Raw genomic sequence first — 11,184 nt, forward strand, 5'->3', positions numbered from 1 at the left:
AAAGGCAAACCGCGGATTTTCCGATCACGTGGGCTCCCTTTATTACACAACTGAGGCACCGGTCCTCTTGAGGGACGAGTGGAAACTGCAATTCCCGAAGTGCATCGCGCCAAGGCTGAGCCCATTCTCTCTCCCGCCTCTGTGCAGCACGCTGGGAAATGTAGTTTCGCTGGGGCCAACGCCCAGCGGGTCTTCTGAATAGTAGGCGGGAACCAGATGCTCTTTCCAATTGGACCGGTGGCGAACTTCCCAACTCAGTCTCTCAGACTCAAGAACCCCATTTCGGTCAATACTTCTATAGAGCTAAATTATTCTCCCTTTCACTGGGAGAATACATACGCCCATGAAGTTAACCAATAATTGGAGTGGAAATATTTGCTCTAATCAATTGCATTACTTTGCCCTGATTTATTCTCATTTTCCTGGCATTTCCATCCCTGATCCATAGTCTCACATTTTCCATTGTCTTAAGATCTACTGATATCATAAAAACTCATTCTTATTTATACTATGCTGTAGCCCTCCATTCCATCTTTCTGCAAACATTTATTGGGTACCCACTGAATACCAGGCCTGGTGAGAGCCTCTGGGAAGATGCATTAATCAGACAGTCCTTGTTCTCAGGGGGAGCTTCCTGTACAGAGGGGTGGACAGACTGGAAAACAATTACTCTGCAGTGCGTTAAAGCTCAAAAGCTTCTGTATGCTTAAGCAGGGTCCTAAAATGACAGCTACAAGCTTCTCCCCATTCACCTCCCCAACCTAGAAACTCCCTAGAGTTGCAGGCTCAGTTTGCTCCCATTATCTGTTTCTAGACTCCTCCAGAAATAGGAGAATCGAGAAGTTGCTTCTAGAACTTACTTGATCTCCATGACAGAAAAGTAATTCTTAATTTATAACTAGAATGCTGTGATTCAGTTACTCTTGAATATCAAAAACTCATGGACAATTTTCAACTTAATCCATACTGTAACCTCTTTTTCACTGCTTTTTGTGAAAAAAAAAAGTCTTATTATATGATTTTGTATGAAGTGGAAGGAAATTGTTGGAGTTAAAGTGTTTACCTTTTAAGGTATATTAATAGAGGAAAAGTGTTGTTGGTCTTTACCCATTCACAGACCCTACTCAGGTGCACTTCTTTTTAGGATTCTTGAAGCAATAAACACACACACAGTAACCACCCTTCTGCCCACTGTGTTGATACTACTGCTAAAAGAACAGGTTCTTGCCCTCCCTCATTGCCAATCCTCGTACTTGGTTCTCTATATTTTCTCTTTCAACAAGTTAATGGTGAGGTTAAGAATTTTAAAATGCAGTGCCTTGCCTCCATTCTAACTTTGGCTAAATAATTTTATCTCCAAATAATTCTATTTGGTTCCCTCTCCCAGTTGTTTATTTAATTCTATTAGAGTTTCAAGATTCTGAGCATGAATTATCTGCTAATAAAATCTAAGTGTATTTCATTATACAGTGTGTGTATGATTCAGGTCCCTCTGGGCATGCAGTTGCAGCTGGACTCTATTTGAGTTTTAAGAAACGTCAATCTTTTAAATCCAGTTTACAGCCTGAAAAGGAGGCTGATGATTTTGCTGATTATTCAAATGAATTGATAGTCTTGAGACAGAAGATCTGGCCACAATGGAATCTTGAACATTTTAAATCCAAATGCAAAGTCGTGTGTGTGTGTGTGTGTGTGTGTGTGTGTGTGTGTTGACGCTCAGTTACCTGTAGGAGCGGGGAATTCCTAGAAACTAATTACAGTGTTGGATTACCTTTGACTGCTAATTTCTGAATTAGTAAAAGGATTGAAATATCCACTATATGATAAACCAGAAAAAGGTCATCCCTGAAATCTTAAAGGCAAAATCATTCTGCCATTAAGAGCCTAGAGTGGCTAGAGAAAACCACTTCCTGTAAGAGAAGTAACCGTAAGGAGGATATAGTGACCCAATACTGTTAAAACCATCACCTCTTGACAAAAGCATAATCTATTGAAATGCAGACAATGAGATGGATGGAATATTCCTATACAAGTAGGTCCTTGAGCAAATTGGTTGTTTCAACATGGAATATTCAAATAACAACTTTAAAGGACAAAAAGAATTTAAAGTGGGTCATCTGGAAAGAAAAAATTCTTTGGAATAAAATACATGTACCAAATAAATCGAAGAAAATGGATCCAGTGTCACTTTTGTTTTCTCTCTCTGTCTATACAATATTTAGCATAGTTCTCAGCAAGTTTTAGGGCTCAGTAAATATTTACTGAATTGAACACAGATGGAATGAAGTAAGTGGACTAGAACTAACTTAGCATCTGCAGATGTGTTCTTGGATAACATCCCTCTGACGTCATCTTGAAAGAGATTGTAATTTTCATGAAATCTTATATGAGAAGAATGGACAAGAGACCAAGCACTTCAGACGGAATACCGCGGGTCACATAGACGGTTTACAGATAGCTTCTACATTTCATAAAATGCTGATAATTTCGATGCCTCTCGGCTGAGACAAGTCCATCACGCAAATGTTTTCCTTCTAGAGGATGAGGTCCGACCTCCTCACTGCACACTCCCAGCACCCTTGGCGGCTAAGGGGACCTGGGGACCGGAGGCGGGAGGACCGGGGAGTTCTCCCCACGTGACAAGGAACCATCGTCCTCTTCTAAGTTCCAGCCATCTGGAACTTAGACGTTTTACACAGAACTGGCGACTGCGAGCAAACGTTGCAAAACTCTGCGATTTGCATGACACTCCCGCTGTTATTCTCCGGGTGCCGCGCCCTCCCGTCCCGCGCGCGGCGGCAGGTGTTACCGCGCAGAAGCCGCTGGGCATGCAGGCCCCGCGCCGCGGTTCCGTTCAGCGCGACTGGCCACGTGCTTGCCCTTGACCCCGCCATTCAGTCCCGCACAACGCAAACTATAAACAACAACAACAACAATTAAAAAAAAGGGGGGGGGCGCGGAAGCGCCTTGGCCGCCAGCGCTTTCTTTGCCTAGTGTCCAGCCTCAGATCCCTCCTCAGCCGAAGTGCCGCCTCTCCGCGCCCAGATCCCGCGCGGCGCGGGACGCACAAGTGTGCCACCCGCTCGGGAACTGTGCGCGGCTGCAAGCCTGTCGCGCCAGGCTGGGGGACAAGCAAAGTGGGCTCTGCACCTGGTTCGGGCAGCGCCATCCCGCCTGACCTTCGCTCTTGGAAGGAGGTGCGTGGCATAGGCTGGGCCACGTCGCACGGCGCCCTGCTGCGGCTAAGCCCGAGGCGCTTCCAGTGCTGGGAAGATGCTCGTTCAGGGAAGGCAGCGCTTCAGCACTGAGGCTCCCCGCCTTTGTCCCTCTCCGCGCGGGCTCCGGAGCGGGATTCCGGCCCAGGTGCGCCTCAACCTGCGCCAGGTCTGTGGGCACTAGGGAGTGGAAGAGGGTGCCGCTTTAGCCCACGTACCGCCTCGGCGGCGCCATGGTCCCCACCTTTGACCCCTGACCCCAGCCCCACCCTTCACGTGGGGCAAGCAAGACGTTTACCGCCGCACGCCTCCACCGAAAATCGAGAAAAGCCGCGCGTTAGCACGCTGGGCAATCAATCTCACCAAAGTTAGCAACGATGCTTAAAATGTTTTATTTTTTCCTCTTTAAAAATATTTACAGATCTGGAATCTCCTCCTTCCCGTCCTCGGGACGAGGAAAACGAAAAGAGGCGTTGAGATCATTGTCCGAAGCCCCCGCTGGCTTGGCCGGCTGTGTGTGCATGGACATACATACAGGTGTATATATGGGGAGAGGAGGGTACCTGGTTTTGTTGGTGTTTTCTGTTTTTTTTTTCCCCACCAATCAAAGTAGATGTGGCCGAAACTCCCTTTCCCACCACCACCCAAGAACATCCCCTCCAAAATGGTTTTCAAAGCGTATTGGTTTGTTTGGGGTAGAAAGCAGGCGATCTGGCTTGAGAACTGCCGATAAATACCCGAAACAATCAAAACCAAAAATAGGGCAGAGGCCATAAATAAGAGATAATGAATACACATGGTGTATTTCTTAATATTTCTGGCAGCACACCGCCCCCGCTCCGGAGCCCCGGGAGGGGGCAGCTGGAGGCGGCCCCGAGAGCGCGGCGCGGGCCGGCGGCCGCTCAGTAGTCGAGCTTGTTGTAGAGGTTGTAGAGAGGTAAGGCCGAGAGGTTGCTGCCGGGGTAGTACAGCGGCGCGGGGAAGGCAAGCGAGCGCGGCACCGGCACGCGCAGCAGCGAGCTGTCCCGGAACACCAGCGGCATTCCCACCAGAGTCTGCGCCGAGGCGTGCGCCATGTTGGCCGCCTCCAGCTCGGCCGAGAGCTGCCGCTTCCACTTGTTGCGGCGGTTCTGGAACCAAGTCTTGACCTGGGTCTCGGTGAGCTGCAGGCTGGAGGCGAGGCAGGCGCGCTCCGAGCTGCTCAGGTAGCGCTTCATGTCGAAGGTGGACTCGAGCTGGTACACCTGGCTGCGCGAGAAGACCGTGCGCGTCTTCTTCTTGGCGGCGCCCGCCTGACGCTCGGCGCCGCCGTCCCGCGGCCGCTCGGGCCCCGGCGACGGCGAGCCCGCGGGCAGGAGCCTCTCTTTCTCCTCCTTAAAGTCCGGGTGCGAAGGAGCGAGGAAAGGCGTGCGCTCCGAGCTCGCCGGCCCCGCGCCTCCGCTGCCCTTGGGGGTACCTGCGGAGGGAGAACAGACAGGAAGGCATAGAGTTGGGGAGCCTCCGAAACCCCCAGCCCTGGCCGAGACCAGAGGGGGAAATGGCAGGAGGCTGCAGCCTTGGCCCCAACCCCTTCCTCTTCTCCCTCTCGCTGGAACCCAAAGCCCAGCATCCTAGCCTTGAAAAAGCAAAGGGACCCAGCTACTTAGAGAGTATGGGGTCTCTGTGCCCCCAGCTTCGGTGAAAGGACATGTGGCAATGGGGAGCAAGTCTGGGCGGGGGGGGGGACATTAGCATCATTTTAAAAGGTGATTTTGCCTTGTAATAACAGAGCTGGAAGAGTTCCCCGAGCTTTATATTGTGGCATCATTTCACAGGCCGTTTGTTCGGAAATCACGCTAAGGACTAACGCGGGGCTCCCCTTCGTCAGTGTTGTAAAGAGGAACCATCTCTGAAAGGCACCATTGTCAATCATCTTGGAGTGGTAATCAGGCCGGGGGCGGGGAGAGGGAGAGAGAGGAGGAAAAAGAAGCTGGAAGAGATTGCGATAGAGACAGATGGACCGCTGGGACCCGACTTCTAGACCTCTTGTTCGGAAAGTATCCGGCCAATGTACAAAGGGGTATTGAGGGCAGAGCCGTTGAGCGCGGCCCGCCCTGTACCAGCCCGCTGTGGTATATTCTCCTTACAACCCAACCTTCTCCAAGACCGTTCCCGTCACCTCCCGAGCCCCCTCCGGGAGGAGGAGACAACAACGCGCGCGTGTCCCCTCCCCTCCTCCCTGGACCCCGGGCGGCCGGGACTCTGGCCAGAAGGGGCCTGGACCCCGGCACAGCTTCCCTCCCCTAGAGCTTGCTCGTGGCCGACCCGGCGGCGTGCGATCCTTACCCAGGCAAGGAAAGGGGATGGGGGGGGTGATGCTTGGGGCCCGGCTCCTTGGGGCCGTGAGGGTCTGGGCAGAAGCAGGCAGGTGCCTTCCAGCCGTCGTCCGGCTCCTCCTCCTCCGAGGACACGGACAGGCTGCGCTTCCTGGCCGGCCAGCCGGCGGGCTCCCGTGGCACCTCCGAGGGGCCCCCGCCCAGGATGGACTGAATGGTGAAGCTGGAGACGCCGCCGGCCGCCGGACACCCCTTGCCTGCATCTTCCTTGCTGCCCATCCTGGGTTCATAAGAAATCGGAGGAAACCAAGAACTCCCTTTAGAGACGATCTGGGTGGAAGGTGGTGCAGGCAGGCAGGCGGGGGAGGGGCGGGGAGGGGAGCCGGGGGGGGGGGGGGAGGAGGCGGCGAAGGTGGTGAGGCGTCCCCTTTGCGCGGGGACAGGCGGGCACGGGATGGCTGCGCGGGGATCCCTGCCTGCCCGGCTCTGGGTGCGCCCGCCCAGCCCCGCCGCGAATGCCCCTTCCTTGCCCGCCAGCTCGCGGGGTCTCCGCCGGCGCGGAGGTGGAGCGGCCTCATTTGCATAGAGGTTTCCGGGACGCGGCCAATCGCAGCGCCGCCGAGCGGCCCCGGAAATTTTCAAAAAAGCCCAGGCCCGGCACGCAGCCACTGTGCTTCCCGGAGCGCGCCGAGAACCCGGCGGGCATCTGCTGTATCCAACCAGGGACAGCCGGGCCGAAAGCAGCATAGATTCCAGCCCACGTTCCTAGCCTCTGTAGCGACTGCCACCTCTCGGACTCCGGGCCCCTCGAGGGGCAGGGGCAGCGCGGGGCTCCGAGCTGCCGTGGCCCCGACGCCTCCCTCAGGCGATGTGTCCTCGCACCGTCGGAGGAGCTCGAACAGGCTGCTCCAGGACCGTCTCCTAGCTTCCTACCCCTTCTCCCCGGGGTTCGCGTGCAGAACTAGCACCCTGCAGATCGCTGCGTCCGGCAGGGGAGGGAGGGGGGTTAGGATCATGCTCCTCCGAACTGATGCCCTTCCTTGGAGCTTAACTGTGAGGCCCGGGAGCAGACAACTTCTGCCCATCCCAGCCTACAGATCTCACCCCTGTCACAGGCCCAGCGGGCCTGTGTGATCCTTGAGGGTAGGGAGGAGAAACCTAGATCTTGTTGCAAGAGTCTTGGTTCAAGTCCCAGCACCACCACTTAGAGACTGCGTGAACTAGGAGAAGTCCAGCTCCAGTTAGAGCCTCACTGTCCTCACAGGTGAAATGAACTTTTCATTAATATCTTCCCCTTTCTCCTGTTTTAAGGATGGCATTAGATAGGAATGGAAAAGGCACCGAAAGCCCAGAAGCACTAGGAGCTCATAGTAGGTACTCTGTAAACTTTTGCTGAATAGCCCATCACCCACCCTCTGTTTCACAAGTGATTTTAGGTTTTTGGCAAATACGGCAGGCCAAGGAATTGCTGCAGAAATAGAAGCGCTTTGATGCTGGGAAGAAGAGGAGAAAGAGGTGAGAACAGGTTATGGTTTTAGAATTAGGCAAAATCGATTCAAATCTCACCTGGGTGACCTTGGACATGATACTAAAACTTTCTGAGCATCGGTTTCCTCCTTTCCTAAAATAAGAGGAAGCAATGCTTACCTCGAAAAAGTTAGTTTAGGTCCAAGTGGCCAACTCCAAGGTGCGGGTAAGTGTTCAATAAACCGTGGTTGGTTCCCTCCTTGCCTCTGCCTCTAAGCCCTTGGCTCTCGCCCCTTTAATTCCCAGATCGGCTGTTACTGGATCTAGAAGCAGCCTGGTGCCGACAAAATGGTACCGGGGCACAGTTGTCTACCCAAGCATGGAGGAAACGAAGGTGAGGTAAGGCCCCAAGGCGCTCAGACAACGCCACCCCACCCCCCCGGGGCTGCGGCCTCGGCACTGCTGGACCAAGAGCTCTTAAGAGTCCCCTGCTCCTAGGATATTCCCCCCAAAGCAACCAAGGTGATAGGAGACTCTGGAATCAGCCCCCACAAATGTCCAGACACTGCACCATGACGGTGCAGTTCCCTCCTCGCTCGCGCCGCGCGGGGTTATTGAGTAAAGCGCTTATAATATCATTAGCCGCGGTGAGTTACCGACTGCAGCCCTACCCGTGGCAGAACCTCTCGCTACTTAACTCCTCGAAGGGCTCGTTAATGGGCTAATTGATTAGGAGTCGGCGGCGCAGCCGAGCAGGGGCAGGCGAGCGGGTGGAGGCTAGGGGCTGTGCGCCACGGCCCGGGAGGCCGGCGAGGGGCAGGTGCCGGCCTCCGTCACCGCATTAACCTCTTCAGGGCTCGGCGGCGGGGTCGAGACACATTACAAATGGTCAGCTTTAATCATGGTGTCAGCTCATTAACCCGGAAGGACCCGGCGCTGAAATACAATTTGTGCGTCCTCTGCACGGCCGAGGCGCAGGCTCGGGGGCCACGTCGCAGCCTGTCCCGCGTGCTCCCGCATGGCTAAGGAATAGAGGGGAGGTTCCTGGAAAGACACAGCCGACTCTCTCACCCGCCTGCAGCCTCTCCGCCTGCCTCAAGCACCCTGAGTGGGCGCTGTCTCGCGGCCCATGGGAAATGGGTCAACCCGGAGAGCAGAGCCCGCCGCCCTCTGGGGAAGAAAACAGTGTTGGGCGAGGAGGTGAAGGGCATTGGTTGGACCCTTCCTAATTAGTAAATACTTGGTGCCGGTAAGCTGGAACTCGCCGGAAGCATCCCATCACCCTTCACTTTAATCCCCATGGCAAACCTGTGGTGCAGACCTTTACCCCCATTGTACCGGAGGGGAAACTGAGGCGCAGTGAAAAGTGACCAGCCCGAGCACAGTAAGCAAGATTGAAGCTCAAGGTTGTTCCACTGCCAATTATAGGCCCTTGGGAGGGGGCGAGGAATAGAGCAGGCTTTGGCACAGAGTTTGGGGAATGGTTGGGGGCAAGACTGTGAGGACCTCAGCTATCTCGTGACTGCGACTGCGGGGGCAGATGTATGGGTGGGGTCAGGGACCCATGGGTTGGCCTCTGCCAGAGCGGGCACCATGCGAGGTGGCGGCCAGGCCTCTGGGATGGGCCTCAGAGAAGCAACTCCAAGGCTCAGAGCAGCGAGGGACTGCAAGTGGGCAAAGGGGTGTGAAAGGGGTGTGTGCTGAGGTTTGAGGACTGGTTTGAGGACTCAAATCTAGGAAACCACGCAGCCCCGCGACCCCACAACCTCGGCCCATCCCCCACCCCAGGCTAGTTTGGGAGGTCAAAAGGAGCCATCTGGCCTCCCTCGTACTCCATTTGCTCGCTACTTCTTCTCGCATTGACCGTCTGGTCTACACAGAGGTGCGCTACAATTGAGTCCTGCATAGCCTCCACCATCTCCGCACCCCACACATCCTCAGACGGGCACGCATTAAGTCGCATGCACGCACTTGCATAAACGCTTACGCATTCACACGCATTGAGTCAGCAAAAGTTCGCTGAGCTCCGACTAGTGCGCGCGCGCACACACACGCACACTCACATTCTACACTGAGCCAGGAAAGTGATTGTGGGCGTAGGACGGAGGCGGGGAGGCCATGGCAGAGACCAAGCAGGACACCCGGCTCTGCAACCCAAAGGACTCTCCTCTGGGCTGTCCTCTGCAATTCTCAACTGGTCGCCGGCGGGGTCTCCTGCCCCTCGGGCACTGATAGCAGTCACACCGCAGGGGCCCGAAGGCCAAGACTTGATCTTCCCGCCATCCCTTTGGGGCATCCGGGGGTCCCTGAGACCTCACTCAGAGCGCAAAGGCCCAGATGCCCTCTCTGGGCCCACCACAGCTGTAAAACACACTCCCAGGAATCGTCAGCTCTAGGAACCACCACTCACAGACACCCCGTCTCTGTTCTCAAGTGTGGCAATCTTTCAACTCTGTACCACCTCCCGCCCCACCCTCCTGGTCTAGGGATAGCTCCGCCCCTCCCTATACCGTTCAGATTAACAGCCGATACTCGGGAGTACGGCCCCTCCTCATTTTGGGGATCGACCCCTCCCTAGGAATCAGACACAACCGGGTTCCAAGGAATGATAAACTTTCTGAGATTGAAAGGACGCTTAAAGTTTAGGTCTCGAGATTATGCCACTGCTCAATATTAAAGCGGCCCAGAGCAAACTTGCCGAGGAGCCTAATAAAAATTGATCCTCTCTGCTCTGCAGCAGTTGGGAAATAGGCTGGCTGAGCCGGGTAATAGTGGAAGAAGGCTACCTCCGAAATGACAGATGAAGTCATAAACAAGTTTGATCTTGGAATCAAGCTTCGATAAATATTAAACACAGTCTGCCCCCCCACCTTTACGGGAGTGGATTATGATATATGGCGCGTCCAAACTTTAAAATAAGGAAATACCAGAGAAAATGATCTCAATAAATTTTCTAAGTATAAACGTTGATTATGTTTCGATTTTCATTCAAGGACCTCTGCTGTTCGTTCTTTGGTGCAAATGACATCTCACAATAGGCTTTTGGGGAAAAGGGCTCCCTATTTGAAAAAGAGAGCCCCAGAGGTGTACAATTTATGTAATCTGCAGCTGGAAAATGAATTGTGTAATTTATTGGAAAACAGAAAGTCATGAAGATTGGATCAGCATAGCCGAGTCCCGACACCGCCCCCCCCCACATCCATCAAGTTCCAATTAACAGCCTAACCAGAGAGCTTTAATGGGTTTCCAATCTAGTGGCCTGATAGACTCATCAATTCCTCTGGGAGAAATTAAGAAAATCGACCGCCCCTTGGCGACGCAGTGTCATTCCTTTCTGCAACTATATGTCAAATTAAAAACACAATTAAAATTTAAACTGTTTCAATCAAAGGGTGCCCTGCAACCTATGTTTCACTTAATAGAACTTTGATGAAAATCTGATGCGTGCACTCCATCACCAAGGGGGGCGAGGGCGGCGAAGGAGCTCAGGAGAGAAGGGGATTCTTTCTATTTCTTTAAGACATTAGCGCTTGGGTGAGGCACACCAGGTGACTCCACCTCGCCTCTCCTGACTAAGTGATGGGCGCAACACGCTCTCCTGGGCGCTTTTCGCTTGCTCTACACCTCTACCCCAGCTCTTTTTCCTCTCTTTCCAACCGCAACCAGAAGGAATTCTTTTGGAACCCCAGCGACTCAGATTTGGGCCAGTTTCACCCCGCAGACTCATTGCCTGGAGCAGCAGCCAAGAAAAAGATGTAGGCGAGTACAACCCATGTGCACTGCCTGGGAACTCTCCAAGGAGGCAGGCAGCCTCCAGCCATCCCTGGCCTCAGTCTCTGAAACTGCCCAACGCTCGAAGGAAGGTCTACCAGACCCTAGAGGCAGAAGGGTGGGAAGAAATCCCAGGCGATTAAATGGGCCCCAGAGAGCGCTAAGGCTGCACTTCAATCTGAGACCTGATTCCCCCGAAGCTGCCGCTCCCCGCCCAAGCAGCCCTTAGGGTACTTCCACAGGAGCGCGGCACGCCCAGGGACAAGTGCACCGAAATCTCAACTCAAGGTCCGAGCACCTGTCTGGGCTCCAAAGTACAACCAGCCTAGTTATCTTTGCAGCCCTTTCCTCTCTTCCTCTACCCGCCACCCCCCCCCCAGTTGTTTATAGGTCAAAGGGTCAACATCCACCCAGCA

At 53.9% G+C, this 11,184-nt stretch overlaps 1 protein-coding gene across 1 annotated transcript; it reads right to left on the reverse strand.

Annotated features, from left to right (window-relative positions):
* Positions 1-4,077: 4,077 nt before the first annotated feature.
* HMX2 (H6 family homeobox 2) lies at positions 4,078-5,809 on the reverse strand. Its single transcript, XM_026494331.4, is given in 3 exon segments — positions 4,078-4,671; positions 5,541-5,565; positions 5,567-5,809. Coding segments are annotated over 3 exon segments (822 nt in total). The 3' UTR covers positions 4,078-4,117.
* Positions 5,810-11,184: the final 5,375 nt, after the last annotated feature.

Source organism: Ursus arctos, unplaced genomic scaffold, assembly GCF_023065955.2.
Source record: "Ursus arctos isolate Adak ecotype North America unplaced genomic scaffold, UrsArc2.0 scaffold_7, whole genome shotgun sequence".
Lineage (NCBI taxonomy): Eukaryota > Metazoa > Chordata > Mammalia > Carnivora > Ursidae > Ursus > Ursus arctos.